This window comes from Podarcis gaigeae, assembly GCF_964106915.1.
Source record: "Podarcis gaigeae genome assembly, chromosome: 3".
Classification (NCBI taxonomy): domain Eukaryota; kingdom Metazoa; phylum Chordata; class Lepidosauria; order Squamata; family Lacertidae; genus Podarcis; species Podarcis gaigeae.
In genome coordinates this window covers 37648840-37669368 of record NC_139680.1, presented here as the reverse complement: position 1 = coordinate 37669368, position 20529 = coordinate 37648840, and the positions used below count along the sequence as shown (strand labels likewise).

The 20529-nt window shown below is 39.4% G+C and overlaps 1 protein-coding gene across 50 annotated transcripts in view; it reads right to left on the bottom strand.

Annotated features, from left to right (window-relative positions):
- RIMS1 (regulating synaptic membrane exocytosis 1) overlaps positions 1–20529 on the bottom strand; it is a 228382-nt gene that overhangs the window by 59036 nt on the left and 148817 nt on the right. For 14 of the 50 annotated variants that reach the window (XM_083729781.1, XM_083729786.1, XM_083729791.1 and 11 more), the window contains one exon: positions 3341–3453. In XM_083729781.1, the coding sequence (XP_083585907.1) occupies positions 3341–3453 (113 nt within the window). Of the gene's footprint in view, positions 1–3340; positions 3454–5019; positions 5203–13540; positions 13613–15769; positions 15848–17885; positions 17970–20529 lie in introns of all 50 variants that reach the window. The other 36 variants (XM_083729767.1, XM_083729789.1, XM_083729813.1 and 33 more) reach the window with 5 other exon arrangements.

Below are 20529 nucleotides of genomic sequence, written 5' to 3'. Positions count from 1 at the left end.
TTATTATTATTATTATTAGTAGTAGTAGTAGTAGTATTGCAACAAACACAGCTATATGCATTGAATATAAAGCTTCATACTAAGAACAAGGAGCCATTTTTTTACTTTGTTTTTAAACCGTTATAGCATGTTGGTGTAAAGGTGGCATGGCTGTGCTGAAAACTCAAGAGGTTTATAACTTTTTAGTTAAAAACTGTTGTAACAAGCTAGGCAAAGACCTTCATGATACAGCTTTATTGAGGATAGCAGGGTGTTTGAAAGACAGTGGTAATGCACCTGTTTGATTTTCAACCTTAAAATAATACTGCCGGGCTAATTCTAGCAAAAGCAATGCAATTTAAATCCATATAAATGTGTTAAGAACTAAAGGCACTCCTAGTACAGTATTATAGATGGTAGTAATCTAGTCTCAGTGTATCAGTGGGCTCAGGCCAAGTAGACACACACACACACACACACACACACACAAAATATCTGGTGTTTTGTTTTAGAACTCTGTACTCTATCTGTATTCTGACATTTAAAAGCACACTTTTTTAAAAGCACCTCCCTCTTTCAGACGTGTCCTTTCACATCTTCTCTTTTGGCCACTTGCTTGCACTAATATACTCATTTCTCAAAAGACTGTTAGAGATACCGTAATATGATACAAACTGGCAAGCAGGCACGAATGTTATACGGAACAATTATACTTTTGTTTTGTTTTGTTTTGTTTACTATCGGTAAATAAAATTAAAATACAGACGTCATTTCACTGGCAGCATTCCTTTTCCATGAAAACGATTAAGAGAGCCCATTCTAGAATACTGACATTTGCTACAGTTTTTAGCTGAGTATTTTGTCTTTGCTTGTCTTTTTTATCCTGTATCTTAGGCACATGGAAAACTTTATGCAATAGAAGCATTTCACCAGAGTTTGTTCATTTTCAATTATACTGTAAGACAGATGTATCATTCTGTAATCACCTAAAGATATATTTCTCAACAAGCCCTTGCATATTAGGCTAATTTGGTTAGGAAGTGAAGTTGCCATAGGGTTAAGGGCCTAATTAATTCAATTAAAACTTCTCCTTGACTTCAGCATGCATCAGCCCTCATAATGCTAAATATACACCTTAGGCTTTCCTGAAACCCCTAGAGTCATATCCGATATTTCTCGGTGGGTTATATCCAACAAGCCATATCGAGAGTAAACCCATTGAAATCTTTTTACTTAAACTGGCACTTGTTCATTAATTTCAATGGCTCTGCTCTGAGTGTGACTTAATTGGAGACATCCATTTATCTATACTTCCACTATGCATGTGTATCTTTATTTCTAACAGATAAGATCAGAAGCTGGCCAGATGTTTGATGTCCATTTCCCACTAAGGTGATTGTGTAGACATTATCCTTTATCCACAGGAAATAAAATCTGGACTTCCTGTATTTTTACATTGAGATCAGTTCTTCTTTGGGATCTCATCACTGCTGCCAAGTCAGAGAATTGCTCTGCAGAGGGATTTAACGTTTGGACAAAACTCCTCCTATGCCAGTTTTTACATTTCCAGTTGAGTTAATGACAGATTGAAAAGAACAACAAATGGCAGGATTTGGCTGAACATATGAAACACTTAAAAAAAAAGGCTGTTCAAGGTAACAATGAAAATAGCAAGACTTTCATACTTTAACAATTTATTCTATCCCTGCAGAAATAACCCTCAGTGTTTTCCTAGTCAAAACCCTGTATGCCTAGTGGGCAAAGAGGGCAAATTGGAAATGCACAAGACAGATGCACAGACCCACCCTTGGTTATGGCCAGCTGTGAAGGAACTTCCAAAGGAATGGCACCTTTTATCAAAACAAGTGTGTCCCTTTAACAGCAATAGATTAAAAGTTCCAGCCAGAAAATCTTCACCCAGAGTCATCATGTTAATTTTTTTAACAACATAAAGCATATACAAGAAGTGATATAAAGTACAAGTGTAAGAGCACCTATTTAAGGAAACGCCCACGGCATTGCGTTTTGTTTTGTTTTCGACATTGCTGCAGCCATTCTAGTTTTCCACTCTTGTGGTTTGAAACGGAGACCAGCTGATCAGATTACAAAATCCTATAAGCATCATTTGAACTGAAATAGTATAGTACATTTTCCAGTAATAAGAAATTCTTTACACTCAGGGGGAAAACACACAAACATTATACCTCATCTGTTTTCTTATTACGTGCCAACAAAGAAATAATATGCAAATATCCACAAAACTCTCTCTCCTCTTTGTACAGCCGTCCTATAATTGACAGTTTGAGATCATGCAACCTGTTGAACTGCAATGTAGTTTTGTAGCAAGTTGTTGAACCAATGAGACCTTAATTCATGGTGACATGATATAGAACAGCAGATACATTACACATCAAAACAACGTGCAGAAAGGAGCAAATATCCAAGTGAAAATGAATGTATGGAATGGGAAACCACTTTGACATACTCTCTACACTTCAATGATGGCTGTCATTCATTAGGAAACTCACATCTATATGATGCATGTATTGGCAAAGAATGAACATTTGAACCATCTCATTCTCAATACATATTCATATCTACAAGGATGCATGACATCAATTTGCTATAGAGAAAGAAAACCTTCAATGTTTTGCCCTTTCAGTTCTGAACTGCACCATGTAATTAAAATACGAAAACGCTAAACAAGTTTCACATGATCTCTAATGTAAACCTAGATATCTGTGATTTCAGAAATGTAAGCAGGTGATTCCATCCCCACCACAGCCCAGTAATCCAGTAATTAAACTGTTGTAAATATGATGAAGAAACAAAGCTATTAGTACAAGCTAGATAGCAGATGCTGCAATATCTCTCAGCCATCTGTCTCAAATTTTCTCTAAATGTGTTGCTGATGTCTTCATTTGTGTTTTCCTAAGTAGTACATTAATTTTCCCCAACTTTTGCTTTTAACTTTTGACATGCTCAGAAAGGGATATTGTTTGCATTGTTCACATTTCTGTCAGCAAATTGCAATCAGTTAGCCTTAGGAAGACAGCAAAATTAATGAAACATGAATAAACAGAGTGGGTTATTCTCTGCCACCTTAATCTGCCCCCTTGCCAAGAACCCAGCTTTAAAAGTACATACATCGCTAGAAAACATGAAAAGACTTTTTGAAACAATGCAATAATCAATTGCACACCCTAGTTTGCAATCCACTTTTATAAGAATGTACTTGTTAGAAAGCAATAAAGCATTGAAGACTCTATTTACAAAAAGAAAAAGCAAGATGGTTTTGCAGCACAGGAAGAGGAAGGAAAACAAACCCAAGATTTTAAACTGTAAGCTTGTTATTTGATACCTTGCTCTATACTGCCGCTTCTGATAGGAACTTGTGGAAGCTGTCTTCCCCTACGGCTGCTGAAGGGTGTGTCTGCTGGAGACGACTGCATGGGACTTCCTGGTTGGTGCATTCTGCAGGCAAAATTAAGATTAAATGGGATGGTGTAACAAACATCTGAACCAAAGAGATATTACAAGCACCAAGGCTAAATACTTTTGTTAAAATGATGGAGAGGAAGTACCTTACTTTGCATTGATGCCATAAGCTATTAGTATCTGTTCAATTCAGAAAACATTCATTTTTAGCCTGCTTAAGTGTGTGTAAAACTCAAAAGGCCTTTTCAATTCACTTTGATGTGGCAGACTAGAAGAAAGTTACTTAGCTACAGAGGCAATTAATCACCAATCTGGAACTGGTGAAATCAACAACCCCATTTTGAATTTGGATTCAAATACTGTAGGCTACTCCATTTGGAAAGCTATGGATAACAAGGGTTGAGGAAAAAACCATGAGTACACACACACACACACACACACACACAAACACACAAATAGGTTAGCTATATATATATTACATCTACAGGCTTTCCATAGTTTTCATTCTTTAAAGCACAACTACTGAATAATACAATTGACAGTGTACATCTGGTAGTAAAGATGTCGTAAAGTACTTCCAAAAGAATTTAATCTTCTATCCAGCCTGCATTCTTTTTCCAGATACATTACCAGTATAAAGCTACATACTAAAGCAATTTCACAGAAGTAGAGGATTATTATACAGGAAAGGGGACAGTTGCAAATCAAGAGTCAGAGTATGTTCACACATCATCAGCTATGCAATCCCTATGAATATGAGTTTAGGATTTTCTTTTTGTTTTGTATGTATCTTCTCTCTCATTTCTCTGTATCCTCATTTGACACCGTGGCTAGCTGATCAAATTGGTATTGTTTTTCCTGGTGCAGCACTTCCAGGAAACTTTACAAATACCATGAAGGGCTTGAAGGATAACAGATTATATCACTGGATGAGAAATGATTTAAGATAAACTTATGAAGCATCACTGAAGCTGGGACAAGTCAACAATAACTATTATTTGCTTCTCGAAAGCTTGGGGTGGGGAATTTTCCATTCACTGTTTTCTCTATACAATACTTTCATCATACCAGTTCTAAGTTCAGGACCCAATCTGTTCATAATCACGTCTCTGGGTTTGCTGGGACTTATTTCCTGTCTATTTAGCCTCTCTATACAATGTACAGTGTGCACAATACCCATATGATAATAACAAAGCCCAATTTCCCTCTCCATACCTAGTATGAAGAAAACGTGTGATGTGAGAACACACCCTTTGTTATATGAATAGGCTTTTGCATTACGTAGCACATTTCTGAAAAATGAAAAATATTCTGAAAGCTTTCGTATGAATGCATAACACAACAAAACAATGGGAAGACAAAACAGAGGCTGATTTTCACCATTGTGATAAAGCTTGTTGGTATGACTGTAAACAATCCAGATAGGGGAGATAGGACTTGAGCGGAGAATATGAGAAAAGTGTAGATATTATGGCGGGGGAAACAGATTGTACTGGAGTGCCAGAATGAGTGGATGCACTGCATGTACTCCAGAAAGTACACCACCACATTTACATCTGGGAGGCAGGAAACAAAATGCTGTGGTGTACATTTAATAGCAACCTTGTCAGAAGTGGAGAAGGTGGTGCAGACCCTCCAGGAACTAGGTGATGTACAGAACATAAGGGTCTGATACTAGAATGCTCACTCGACCTTGAGCGAGTGTGATGCTTTCCCCTAGTAATGACTGGCTGATCACTGATTCTTGGGGGTGGCAGTCCCCTTCTAGAACATGGCAGTAGAACCCTAAAACATTAGGGCCAAAAAAATTGGATTCAGTCATTAGCTGCATATAAGGTTAACACACACAGAGAGACACACCAAATCACCACCAGTATCTGTAGCTGCAAATCCATGATTTTCAGTAACATTCATTATTTGTTATCTTCATAAATCTGGTTAGTAAATGATCAAACAGCAAGTTTATCCCTCACTACACAGTAATACACAGTCTGGAGTTACGAATCTGAAAAAATGATGAGATAGTTACTTGCAGTTCTAAGACCAAACCTCTTCCAAGTTTTGTTTTTTTTTAAATCTATTTCACATCTCAAAAAGTGTATAATCTGAAATATTGACAGACCTATCCATTTTACAATATTGGCCTCTAGTGGATGCTGGTTCTACTGGACTCTATTGGGGGTTGCCATGACTTATTTTCTCTGAATGAGGTCTTCTGTTGCTTGGATCTCTGAAAAATACAGAAGTTCCAGAACCGCAGCTCTTCCCACCACAGTGGTGCCGTGATGAGGAAACAGCTCCTGCAAAATGCCACCATGGTTTTTGCACCTGACACCCCAATCCAGAATGTGGCTATTTTGGCTATGTGGCCAAAATATAGAGTGGAAACAGGCAGCCACTTGCTGTATGCTGAAGAACAGCCTTCACCAAAGGTGTCATGGGCTTTGAAGACACCCAAACTCAGGATGCAAGGGAGAAACGTGCTAAGAAGGAGAAATGTGCATGCTTGGGAAATATCCACACCGTAATTAACTCCTGCCTGGAAACCAATGTCCCCACTGTGGAAGGACGTGTGGTTCCAGAACTGGCCTCCACAGTCAGTTACGGACTCACTCATTGTTAAAACCATGTTTATAGAAGACCATCTTACTCGGCTACGAGTGATCACCGAAGAAGAAGAAGAAGAAGAAGAAGAAGAAGAAGAAGAAGAAGAAGAAGAAGAAGAAGAAGGTGGTTACCACTTAAAAGCTCCCCATGCATTTACACTTAGTGCTTTTTTCCCTAGAAAAATAGGTGCCGGTATTCACCATTAAGTAGTTACAGTAAGTGTCACACTTTTTAACAACAAAAAAGAGGTGCCATTACTGCATACCCTTGAGTAACCCCTGAAAAAAAGCACTGCTCTTACTCATTTGCAGAGATAGCAACACCATGGACCAAGAGAGTTACCATGCTTCTACAACCGTGGAGAAGCAAAACATATGGTAACATTTCATGGCATGCTTAGAGCATACAGGCGAATCTGTTTGGGTCTCTCCCCCACCCTCCGTTTTCTTTCTTTATTATGTTCAGTCTTCATGTAATTAGAAGTAAGCTGTGGCATAGTTATTAAGTGTCAACTGTGTGGGAAGTAGCTGTCTATTTTCACCCATAGCCATATCCTTATTGTGTGAGAGACCAAGCATCCAATGCTCAAAGAATTCTAACATTTGGGAGATGACTTTCCCCCCATTACAACGTAACAGTGATGGGAGAAACTCTCCCAATGGAATGTATAGCACTATACCTTATTATTTTACTAGGTTACTTGTTAGCCAGCTCTGTGAAATAGCTTTATTACAGCAAAGCCACCCAGTTGCATGATTGTGGCAATAAGCCTACAAAAAAGTACATGAAAGCAGTGAGACCTATGCGGGGAGGTCTGCTGTCTAAACCCAATGGGGTGCTTTGTAAGGCCAGCGGTAAAATATATAATACGAGTAACAAACATTACACTGGTCAACAACAAATTTGTTGTCTGCGTTTTTTCAGCTGATTTAGGACGAATCTGATGCGCTGAATCCAAAAATCACATTGGTTTTGCTCAATCAGGTCAGGTTTTGAGCTATGGCCACATGTCGTTTTTTTACGTTTTTGTTCACATGTACACTTCTGTGGAGCATTTTAGAAGAAGTTGGTGGGGGTAAAATGCCATGTCAAATAATTGTTTTGATTGGAAATGATTATTTTAATGACAAGAAGTATTCAGGTCTGATAGTTCTGGGTGATTATGTCAAAAAGGGATCAGTTTGAAGTCATACAACCTCGAAATCTTCCATAAATTGGTGCGGCAAAGCATAAAGTTGGGGGATCAAAACTAAGTTAATGGGGCAGCCATGCTCAGCATTACACAAAGAAGGACTGGCCTATGCGGGAGGAATTGGTGCCTTGCAAAAAAAGGAACGGCATCAACGACCCTCTGGTGGGCAGAGACAGAATACTCTTTCCACCGCTGCACATCAAGCTCGGCTTAATCAAGCAGTTCACCAAGGCTCTGGACAAGGATGGTGACTGCTTCACTTACTTGTGCCAGGCTTTTCCAGGATTGACCATGGAGAAGTTGAAAGCTGGCATCTTTGACGGTCCTCAGATCCATCAGCTCATCAGAGATCCAGAGTTCGGAAACTCAATGAACGAAGTGGAACTGGAAGTGTGGAAGGCATTTGATCTGGTAGCCAGAAACTACGCAGAACTTGTCAACAACATGCTGACTGCTTTCAGAAACCTGGGCTGCAACATGAGCGTCAAGATGCACTACCTATTTTCACATATGGACCAGTTTCCTGAGAACCTGGGTTCAATGAGTGACGAGCAGGGGGAGAGATTCCATCAGGACATGAAAGAGATTGAGACCAGGTATCAGGGTCGCTGGGACGCAGTCATGATGGCTGACTACTGTTGGACTCTGAAGAGAGACCTCCCTGCCGCTGAGCATTCCAGGAGTTCCAAGAAACGGAAGTTCAAGCTCTGAAGTTTGAAAAATGGTGAAGCAACATGCAATTTACGTGTACTTACCTTTATCAATGCCCACCAATCAGTTTACAGTAATCAATGTTTCTATCAGGTAATCAATATATGTTGTTGGAAAAACATTTTTTTCTCTTGAAAACATATTTAGGATGATATGTGTTGACAAAAATCAGCTGATAATGCCACAAAAATGTAATCGATTTTGTCACAAGATCTGATTTTTTTCAAATCAACATAGCACAAAAACCTGACCTGATGGAGAGAAACGGATGCCAGTTCCTGATTCAGCAGTGCAAAAATACCCTAAATCAGTTGTAGAAATCTAGACAGCATTCAAAAAGTAAAAAAATTGTTGCCCAGTGTTATAGATTTCATTATGTTCCCTGCACCAATGCTTTACTTCCAGCAGGTGGCTCATATATTCTAGGCAAAATTATAACCAATGCTAAGTGATGGTTAGGCTAAATTGCCAATTGCTTGGCAATCGGTTGATTGGGGGCGGGCGGGTTCTATGATTGCTGTTCATGAGGGTAAGAGTCAGAGTTTGTTGTATTTATATCTGCCCTGACAGCACTTTTCATGAAGCACAGTACATTCACACATACAGAGATGGCTCTCATAAAAAAACCCTCCCCATATGGCCAGTTTATGCTGTGGCTATTTGTAAAACTTGCAATTCCTTATCCAAGATGAAGGCTCGTGACCTACAGTGACTTGAAAAGCCTGAAGTGTCAAACACTCTCTGACAGAGCGGGAAGAAAGGACATTTGTTGACAACCCTGCTGAACTTTTTAGATTCAAGCCTTAAATGTTTGGGAATTTTAGAACTGGCATTTATGTAACAGGAAGTGAAACAACGTATATATATTGACAAGATACGACACTCCTGTTGTTGCCATTTACAGATTTTATTACCGGAAATCTTAAAAGGTTTTAATAAGGCAAATAAATAAATAAACAAGCAAGCAAGCAAGCAAGCAAAGTGTTCTTATAGCACCGTCTTGCAAATACATTTTAAAAATAAACAAGAGCTGAATGCACCTGAGATCTTGGAAATCAATAGGCTTTTCTGTGCATATCTCCCTGTCGTAAATTGTGTCGTAAATGTGAATATAAATAAATAAAAAAGACTAACTGGTAGGTCACTTGGAGGAGTCCAAGGTGGGAAGATAAGCTGATACTAAGAATATAAAAAGAGCCTTCTGAGTCAGGCCAATGGCCCATCAAGGAGCGCATCCTGTTCGCACAGTGGCCAACCTTACTGGCCCTACCAGATGTAACTGGAGCACTTTGCTGCATGTGGGGTGGAGGAACCCCTCCCACCAAAGCTTATCGCGTATGGTCATATAAATGCTTCAAAACAATCCCTCTTTAACTTCCACAGGCAAACCTGAGTTGGCTCAGGTTAGTCCCAGCTTAACTGGCCTCAAGCAAGTGGTACCTCGGGTTACAAACACTTCGGGTTACAGACTCCACTAACCCGGAAGTAGTACCTCAGGTTAAAAACTTTACCTCAGGATGAGAACAGAAACTGTGCACCGGCGGCATGGCGGCAGCAGGAGGCCCCATTAGCTAAAGTGGTATCTCAGATTAAGAACGGTTTCGGGTTAAGAACAGACCTCCGGAACAAATTAAGTTCGTAACCAGAGGTACCACTGTAGTCAGAAACTGTACTGTGAAGGGCATCATCAATGAATGCAAATAATACAGGAACTTATTTATTTATTTACTTACTTACTTACTTACTATACCATACCATACCATACCATACCATACCATACCATACCATACCATACCGCTTTGTATTTTTAAGAAAAATCTCAAAGCAGTTTACTGCATATTAAACTAAACCTGACATGTTTAAACCTCCTTAATCTAGCAATTTAAATTGAATTATTACTGCAAATGGACCTCACTCAGATCTTCTGCCTGCTATACTCATTTCTCATTGCTGACATGAGGAGAGAAAGAGGCAAGAACAAAAGGGGAAAGGAAAGGAGGAAGAGATAGAAAAGGGCATATGAGAATAAGCTTGACAGGCAAGAGTCTAACAGGACAGCCATCTTTCATCTTCCCTTACACAGCAAGTGAGCAGAACACAAATCTCCCTAAGGCCGCTTGGGAAAGGTGCAATACTTTGAGAGTGCTGGATGATCGCTGGTTCAAGAAAAGCCCTGCCCCTTTGCCTCCACTGTTTGATTTCCACCTGCACAAGCAATGACAACAAATGTTGTTTGCCAGCTGGGACCTGTTCCCTGCCTCTGGGCTAAAAACATTCATTCTGAAAAAGTACTTCCAAGAGTGAGTGTCTGGAGTAAGGTAGGGTTGCCATATGTCCAGATTTTCCTGGAGATGTCCTCTTTTTCAGGGTTAAAATTTCTGTCGGGGAGGATTTTTAAAATTTGGCAAAATGTCCGGGTTTGGGACTGAAGCAGCTAATTGCTGAGTGCCCTCCCTCATTTACATATGCAGCCCGAGTCTGCTGGAGCTGGACCAATCCGCACTTGTCCCCATGCATTATTCACAATCATAATTACTGAGCCCCCATGTGCAAGGTGTGTAGCTGCCAGAGCACGCCGGGCACCCAGCACAGCCCACTACTTGGGCTGCTTGCTCAGGCGCTTCGTGAACTGGTCACCAGGGAGGGGGAGTTGTTGGCACTGCTCTAATTTGAGGCACCTAATCATAAGCCTGCATTTTTATCAAAGCTTATATATTGCAATCAAGGCTTGTATTTAAAAATGAGCTTAAAAAAAAAGGATTTTCAAATGTTTCATGCCAGGCAGAAAGAACCTTGGCAAGAGGTTTTTCTCCTAAGACAAGGGGGCCCCATTGATTTATAGTAGAAAAACAATTCTCAAAGTCATAAAAAGGGAGAATTACATATGCTGCCCCAAGGCTGAAAAAACACAATTAAGAATGGGTAAATAGTAAAATAATACCAATGTGCCTCCCAGTAAAATGAGCCAGATCTTCTTTCTAAGGTTGAAAGGCCAAGAGCAGTGAAAAAGGCAACTGGCTTGGCTAGAAGAAAAGAGAGCATTTTTGGGAAATCTTTTAAAGCTGTTTTTTACTGAGTTCCTTTTTACTTTACAAAGGCTTTATTCTTTTAAAAGGCTACCTATGATAAGTGAATGAAATATATTAGCTTAAATATATTGGCTTAAATGTAATTATGCAAAGGATTTAAGGAATGCTAGATTCTTATTTCATATGGTTGTAAGAGTTGTATTTATCCTGAAATTAAGTCAGCCACCAGTCTAGCCCCCCTGCTAGACAGAAGACGCCATCCAAGCACTCTTGATATATAGTTGTCAGGCATTTGTTTAGAAACCTTAAATGAAGGAAATCTTTCAATATTGATGTGAAACTCAAGATCCTTGACATCTGTTGAACATAAAAATGTAAGATTAAACATTTGTTTTAGAAGGCAATAGGGCAAGGAGGGCAAGAGGTGAGCTGGTAATTAAGATTCCATGTAAGATATATTATTACTTATTTGTCACATATATAGCTCTTTGTCTCCCTTATAAGGGCAAGGAAGTGGGTGTATCTTTTGTGGGTGTATCTTTTGTGATTGGTTCTACCAAACAGCCAATAGGAATTTCAACCAGGCTGATTGGACAGAGGCAGCCACAGGAGGAGCAAAGGGGGCTGGATTAAGGGAATATAAGTGCTGGCCAGGATGGCAAGAGGCCAGGCCAGAGCTTGGTAACCATATACCACTGAGCCTCTCATTTATTTGTCTGACAAATAAATTATTATTTTAATTTCTCTATTGCTGCGTTGAATATTTCATTCCAGCTAAGCGTTAACCACAAGCAGGGTGCTACAATTTACTGGTGCCAAAATCAGGAGGAAGGGGTGGTTCGCTAGACACCACCAACTTGACTTTTCCCATGCCACCAAGTCCTCTTCCTCCTCCCCCAACCTACCTAATAGCCCCTCTCCCCTCCAGTGCTCCACCTCTCACCAATGTCTCTGCAAAAAGTAGGCACCAGAAGATGCCTCAGTTAGCAGTATGTCTCGGTGATAGCAAGCCAAGCCCCAGCATCTCAGATCAGACGAGGGGAGTAGAAATCATCCCTTTGGGGAGGGAGGAGGCAGAAACTCAGTTCGTTGTGAAGAAAAGTTAACCCACTCAGCCCAAGTTTCTTCTGGCTTTCCTCTCTTACACACACATCTTCCCTTCCTTCCCGCAAAGCCCTTTCTGGCCGTGTTGTGTGTGCTCGGCCACTTGAATTATAGCTGGACTTCAGAGGCATTGACAGTAATGTTTAGCTTTTAAAAAGAGTAACAACAGAAACAACTACAGTAGATCTCCTCTTAATGTACTAGTCAATCAAGTCTTTGAACAAATCCATACCCCGAATGATATACTCTCAATTAATTCCTATTTGAATGAACTTCACACTTCAGAAAGTAAAGCTCTGGCCTGTGATACAAGAACTCTGACATGTGTATGGAGTCAGAATGCCTTCCCCATGCATTGTAACTGCAATGCATTGCTTTTTTAAAAAATGCTTTAAAAAAATTGGCTGGCACCTTCAACTGAATTGAGCATGGATCTATATATATATATATATATATATGAGTTTTTATATGTTCTTTTAAACAAAGGGTAAGGAAGAAACAGAAGCCATGCACAGTACAGTTAGTGGACAATGAAACAGAAATTAATTTTTTTTTAAAGGAACATTTATTAACATTTGTACTTCATGTTATGTCAATAGCTCATATATTTACTGGCCTGCTAAGCACACAGGGTATAAAAGGAGCCTATACAAACCCTGTTGCAAAAATTATTTTGCACATTATATTGCATTGTGGCTACTTTGCAGCAGCAGAAAGCACATGTGTCCACATGTCAAGGAATATCCAATTTTTGCCGTTTGCCCTCACCATATGCTAAACTGTTATGGAGGGTTCTCCAACCATAGGGAGAAGCTTTGGGTGGTTGGGGTAGGGGTGCGATAGTCACTAAGACACATAAGGGATCTAAGAAAAGTGTTGTACACTCGCATAAAACAACACATTGGATGCAACACACTATTATAATTTGATGCTCCTTGTTAAGCTTCCTACTGTCTCCTTCACCCATTTTTCTCATCTATTTATTGCTACTTTCTGAAAGTAGTATGTAAAATGTTATAGGTGCAAAATATCTGGGTGATGGGGAGGGTTTTTATTTTGACTTCTCACCCTCTGCATCAAGAGTGAAGGTTCTCCAGGGGCTAAGACTCAGAAGCTCAGAGCCTCATTGGCTGGCCATACAATGATAGTATAGAATCACAGTGTAGAATCACAGGTTGAAAGGTACCTGGAGGATCAATTTAGTCCAATCCCCTGCAATGCAGGAATATCCAGCTGTCCCTTATGGGTATTGAACCTGCAACCCTGGCATTCTCAGCATCATGCTCTAGCAAACTGAGCTACCTGCTGCCATAGAGATGTCCTTTGCCAGTTGTCCTTCAGAATCTAGCACAAATACTGGAAACAACCCAATAGGTTTTTCAACTTATCTGCAGCAGAATATTTACTTGTGGTTTTTTGTCAGATTCTCAGCATACGAAGTCACGGCATGTGAACAATTCCAGTAGCCCATCAGTCCTACCTTTCTGTTTCAGACGCAGAGCCTTTCCTAGTCTGTTTTTGGGTGCTATATCTTTCCACCTTTCTGGGATGCCTGTGAAATGAGATGTCAAAAAAAAATATGAAAAAAGGAAGGAAAGCATGTGATCCAGGAAATATATCACAGAAATTCAAGCAGATGGAAGGTTTTATGAATGGCTAGTAAATATGGAATTTGAATAAGAGAACTGCCAGCAACAACACTCAACAAATGTATGACTATGAAGGCTTCACCAAAGACAGAAACAACAAGATTTAACCTATTTGATATCACTATTTGCAGCACTTTAACACCCACTTGCTCCTGAATGCTGTGAAATTTTAGAATTCACCCCAAAGTAATGTTAAATGTGGTAGGAAATGACATTATCTCTAGGTTAAAATGTGACAGGCTGCTTTTGCATCACACTTTCAAGTAACACAGATGGCAAACAATGCAGTCGATTAAATACTCCATGACAATAAATCTCTATTTTAATTAATCTGAGCTTAAGAATGTGAAAAATCTCCCCGTTTTAAATAACGTGATAAGATAAAGGCATCAGACTATAAATTCATTGATATTTCAATTGCTAAACCAATATAAAATTAATGAGTGTTTGAATCAAGCTTTTTTTAGTTTTTTCTCTAGGTTGGACATTATGATGTTCTAGATTCATATGTTCTAGAATACTCTTACCACAACATACAAATTAACTAGCTGTCAGATTGTAGCTCAATGGTGCAATGCTTTGCAAGCAAAAGGTCACAGATTCAATACCTAGCATCCTCAGGTAGAACTGGGAAAGTCCCCTAACTGAAATCCTGGAGCACCTCTGCCAATCAGTGTTGACAATGCTGAGCTAGATGGACCAATAGTCCATGTCGGTATAAACCAATTGTTCTCTGTTGCTTTTCTCATCTGAGATACCTTTTGTGTTTCCATAGTCACACAACCATCTACCAAGAAGCTATTTTCAGTGTACCAAGTTTTAGGACCACAAATTAATCAATACAATAATGTTTTACCACAGCATTTTAAAAGGCTTCTTGGTATTTTTGTCCAGGCATGGGATCAGAAACAATGTCTCAGTTTCATGGGCATTATCAAGACAAGCCCAAAGTCATGAATTCTAAAAGCACCTAATGGCTTAGGAAAAGAGGAGGTATTGAAGAGCTCTTGGTAAATCTCTCTGTGAAAGATTTGAAAAATTGACATGAATGAATTCTGGCTTGTAGAATTCAAGGCCTGATTTATGCCAAGGGGACAATTAGCAAAACATTCCTGTCTCCTTTATTCTCAAACCAGAGTAATCAAGTCTGCCATCAGTATGACATGGAAAAGAAGAAAAAACGCAGGGATTGGAAGTTTTGAACACTTTTAAACAATGATTTGGGCCAAAGACACGGGCCCTGCTTATTTTATGTCCATCAGATCATCTAACTAATTCTGACTGACTATGAAAATCAAAATAGAGGCCTAAGCTATGGTAACATCTTTACTGAGCAAACACTGACTTTAACCCATTGTGCCTCAAGAGACTTAAAAAGACCAAACTCTTTATAACTAGTCCTGTCATGCCTTAGGTTGGTGCCTCAGACTCGCTATAGTCCAAGATCTTGCATTTCCTGGGGTTCAGCTTTGGAGTAGCTACACGCTTGTTAGGTTGCCTTATCCCTTAGGATGATATCCATCATATAGCGTGCCGGCTTCCCATCATATAACGTGCTTGACTAGTTAGTGATGGTTCCTTGTCCTCCATCTCAGGTCCATTTTGTTGTACATTGTCCTAGCCTACTTCCCTCGTATTGGGTCTGAAATGACTCCTGGAACCTTTTGTTTATTGAACTTTGTTCTACACCCCAATTACTTTACATTCATGGAGACTTCTTCAAAAGGTCTGATGATGTCTGTCACTTACACTGCCCTCTACGCATTTTCCCGTCTCCCAGAAATAGATTCTTTTGGCAGTGTTTACATGACTTCTTGTGCCACATACAGTTTTTAAGACTGCAGTTCATATATAATGACTTTTCACATCATATATTCCTGCTTCCCTGAACTAAATCTATTATTATACACTAACCCCCCCCCCCCAATTTAATATTATTCAAGGGAATGAGAAATAATGCCAAATAAGACTGGCGTGAGACAGAGCTACGAAGGTATGGCTTATCAAACACTACTTGGTATTTTATGCACAGCGAGTTTCAAGACAACTTAGCAAGATACCTCTGTGTTTCTTCCGGATTAGCACTTAGGAGGTTTAAGCTGTCTTGTTTTGGAATGCAAGACTCCAGCGCTGTTGTTCTTCACAAGATTTGGAAACATGGAAGTGAAAGTTGAACAGAATGGACAGAAACAGATAGAAACAGAGAGATGGTCACATGCAGTGAAGATGGAGACATGCATCAAGATATTTCTATGAACCAAGAACATTCCTGTTGTAGTACATCCAAGCAACATTTCTGACCTCTCCTTTTCAGTGTTTCAGAAATAGGAGTGTTGTTGTTGTTTTAAAAAAATGTGACATTGAAACAATTGTAACAGAAAACATTAATAAAGGATAAAGACAGAAATAACAAACAATAGTTCATCTGCAGTGAATAAACTAAAGTTTGGCTTTACTATTTTCATTACTCCTGCTGATAACACAACCAAATTTGTCCCCTTGAGGTGAATGTTTGCAAGGTTAGTGTTTGGATTTGTAGAAATAAATATTGGTCAAAATTATCTAAGAATGCCATATATAGATATTATTGATTATTGTTTTCAGTAACTGCAGTACTTCGAGAGAGAAAGAATTCCAGTTATCTACTGCAGATCCTGTGCTTTTAGCTTAAGAACCAATTTATTATACTGGGTATATAGCAAAATTATTCTGATGCCAGCTTTATTAACTATTTCCCTGTCTTTGTTAAAGAAAACAGCCTTAGGCAACTGTAAATCAGTGGATCACAATTTTAAAAATGTGAATCTCTAGCTTTTGCCTCCATTTTGCCTCCACATACATATTTATCATTTCTTTGATAAAATTATTTCATGTGCAGTTACCAATACTAATAATTTTTGGATTAAAATGAATGGTAATGCTGTCAAGATATGGCACACAGCATGGAGGAGGAGTGTGTAGAAAACCTAGCTATTTTAAATTATGGTTCAGTAACTTAATACATGCACATATACAGAGGACCTGTTACAAGCAATGAAAGAGAAAATGCTTATAATCTAAGAACAACATGACACTAACATTCAAATAAGAAAACCATAACAAAAACAACCACCACCACCAAATATATATCACATTTGGCAAATCAGCATATAAAGAGAAATCCACAAGCACTGAAATTGTTTGATGATTGCTATCTTGTAGAGAAAGCCTGCCCTTAGGATTTTTAGTTACGAGATGATTAAATACACCAATTGCACAAAGTAAGTTATACTGCCGTGAACTGAACCGCCTGTGCCTTTTCAAAAGCTGCCCATAGGCCACAGTTTAACGGGCTGTTAAGCAGACAAGATCACTGATTTAAATGAGCCGAAGGTTGCCTAACTGTATTGGACTGTGGCCTTGAGGCACTCTGAACCCCTCTCACTGCCTGCTGAATTCAATACATGGCAGTGCAATCCTGTGGAAGTTTGCTCAGTTGGCAAGTCCCATTGTTGTTCAGTGGGGCTTACTCTCTAGTAAGCTGTGTTAAGGACTGCACCTCAAGAGGATTATAAAGCACCAATTTAAAATTCAAAATATGGCTGCCCACTTGCTGTTGAGAGATGAGAGACACTGTGTGGAAGGTTCTCTGCTAAAGAGAAAGAAGTGATGATTTGTTACACAGCATGAAAACCCAAACAACTCATCTCAACTCCAGTATCTACTGGGGTACTGTAAGATTTATTGCTGCTTATGATCACCAGAACAATTCTGGTTCCTTCCCTCATATATGTACTTCACCTTCTTGCTGGAAACCCTGTATCTGGGATTCCAAAGTAGGCTGGCTCGAAACAGAAGGCTTCATGGTTTTGGATCTCTGTGTCCTGATGACACAGAGGAGGGGCACCTGTATGAATCATGGATATCCTCTTCCAATCCCCGACTCCACAGGCAGCCCACCACACTGGGCAAGGCTAATTTGTCAACTAGGCAGCACATTTTTTTCAGCATTTGACTGCAAGGACATCAGAGGTGCTTTGTAATAACGTGAGTAGAATTCAGGTATGAAATGCTTTCTAGTGTCCTATCCTAGATTCCTGGAAAATGTAATTTAAAAAATAAATAAATACATGCCTTTAGAAACTTCTTGGCAAGATTCATCAAGTCACTTTTCACTTAGGAGGGGCTGGCTAGTACCTGTCATCCTCCGGAGATGCATGTTGGATTTGAATCCGGGGACTAGTGGGTCGGCTCCTATCTAGTGAGGGGGACCATCTACCTCTGTTTGTTCATCCAACAAAATAGGGAGAAAACAGAACATTTAGTGTATACTATTTTTTTTTAAAAAAGCTTTTTTTGTGGCAAGGAAACTGAAAAGTACCCCAAAAAGTCAGCGTTTACTTTTTATTTATTTCGAGTAAGAAAAAGCGCCATCGTTATTTAGCTTGAATTTAGAGCCCCATTTCAGACACATTTGCATAGCTGTACTATTGTGCTTTACACAGTACTGCAGTACTATGACTTTTTAAAAATAAAATAATCAGTAAAATAATGATATCATAGAGGTAACTGATGGCAGGAATTGTATCTTATGTATTTCATATATCAGTGCCTTTTAAGACCCAGTATGCATTCTTAATGAAGTTTTAACTGGTACCAGATTAAATGCGAAATAAGGGATTTTTGTTTATTCAATCAAATGAAAAATATTGAATGCCCTCTGAGCATGGATGGAATTTAAGCACCATGTTACACTGCTAGATACAAAATATGTCTTTGAAATTGTCTATTTCCACCACAGCCCATGGTGTACAAAGATATGCGTTCCTCTAGACCAGGGGAACCTCTGTGGTGCACTCCAGTTGCTGTTAGACTCCAACTCCCATCATCCCTGAGCACTGGCCATGCTGGCTGGGGTTGATGGGAGTTGTAGTCCAACACCTAAAAGGCACCACATTGGGTATCCATGATCTAGAAAGTCTCATCTACTGTGACTGGCAGCAGAGTCAGTCCTAGCACAACACCCCCTTTCCCCCCCTCCATAGATATATCTATATTACCATGCTCTGTAATCCTTGCGTTGTTTTAGCCACAGAACCTGCTTTCCTACTTCTGGCATCTATAATTACAGGTTTATTTTTCTTAGTTTATTACTTTTCACAAAAAAGAAAACAAGGGATCTAGGCTTCAATCCTATACACACTTACCAGGGAGTAAGTCCCACTCAATTCAGTGGGGCTTAATTTTTTTGTTTGTTTGTAGGCATGCATAGGATTGCCTTTTAAAAGAAGCTGATATACATAAATTACATTAATCAGAGTGTCTCTGGAACTGGCAATAGGGAACTGGGAACTCTCTCCACCTTATCGATAAGTACAGTTGTTCTAAGAATTAAAAAGGCTGATGTAGCAACTGCACAAACTGATAGAGCAATGTACTGAGTGCATCCTCCACACACATAGGTTGCCTGGAGAAAGTGTCGGGTGCAGAAACTGAATTCTTGCCACTGTGGAGATGGCTGAACTTCTGCTCCTCTCCTCTAGTTCCTATGATAATCAGGTTCATGGTGGGCCAGCATTTGTGGGTTGGTAGTGGAGCTCCAATGGCCAGCTTACGTTCATGCAGAATGAATCACATCACCCGTGCACCATACGTAAGAAGCTGCCATGGGCTGGGGATAACAACAAAGCCCAAATGTCAGGAACTTGGTGGTTGTGTGAGTCACCCATCTATCCCAATCCAGTACTTCATTTTGCACATATTGCCAGTCAGTGTCATGCAAAGCAACCAGCAGTCTGGGTGGACTGGACCCTGAATCATTTCTCAAAGCATGCAGCATTTTCAACAGATTCCTGGCAAATATTGCAAACTTCCATATTGGTCCCCAGCTATGACTTAATCTTTCTCCCAGGACAATAGCTTTCACTTAATCATTCAGTTTTTTTCATTGTATGCAATTCAGTGAAATGTTCGCGAACGAATGCCATGTACTCTTTCAACAACTCTGTGCTGCGGGCTTGGCTGAGACAGCAGCTTGTTCCAAGGCCTCTCAGCAAGGACATATTTAGGGACTCCAATCCAAAACACATTTACTAGGGAGCAAGCCCCACTGAGAACTGTGGGATTTGCTTCTAAGTAAACATGCTCATAATAGCACTGTGCACGTCCTTCATTCAAGCCCAATGCTCTGCTCCCTACCTCATTATTCCTGCTTATTTATTTATTTATTTATATTTGTTATTACTATTATATTTCTTCATATAGACGTATTGATAAATACACAGGAGTGTGTTTATGAAGTGTATTAGAAATTTCATGAAAGCTAATTTTCCATTTAGAAGAGGATGCGTGGAGAGACGCTAGCGATCCTGATTTTCAACGAGATATAGAATCATTATTAAAAAGGCAAAATGCATGTTCTGTTAGCAGTGTAACATTTAAAGCACCAGTTTCAGTTGTACTTTTTGAGGTACTTTTCTGTTCATTAAACATTGGGAGCAAGCAAACTACAAGGACTTCAGGGGGGTTTAGCATTGCAGATTAGTACAGTCTTTTAGGTATTTAGATGTTTAGAAGGCTGTTAGTACGCAGCAGCTTTCCCCCCTCTATGCCAAGTGCTAAAGGAAAAAATATAAAGGCACCAGTGCACTCAAAGCCCTTAATATGCTGATATTCTATAGAAACATTTAAAATAATAGAAATAGAAATGTAATCAACTGCAAACATGCACTATGAAATTTGGGGGGGAAATTCACACAATATGTTTTAATGATGTGAAACGTACTGTACACACTAATGTGGAATAGCATGCAGCAATAGTTTTTGAGAGTTGAAAAGAATG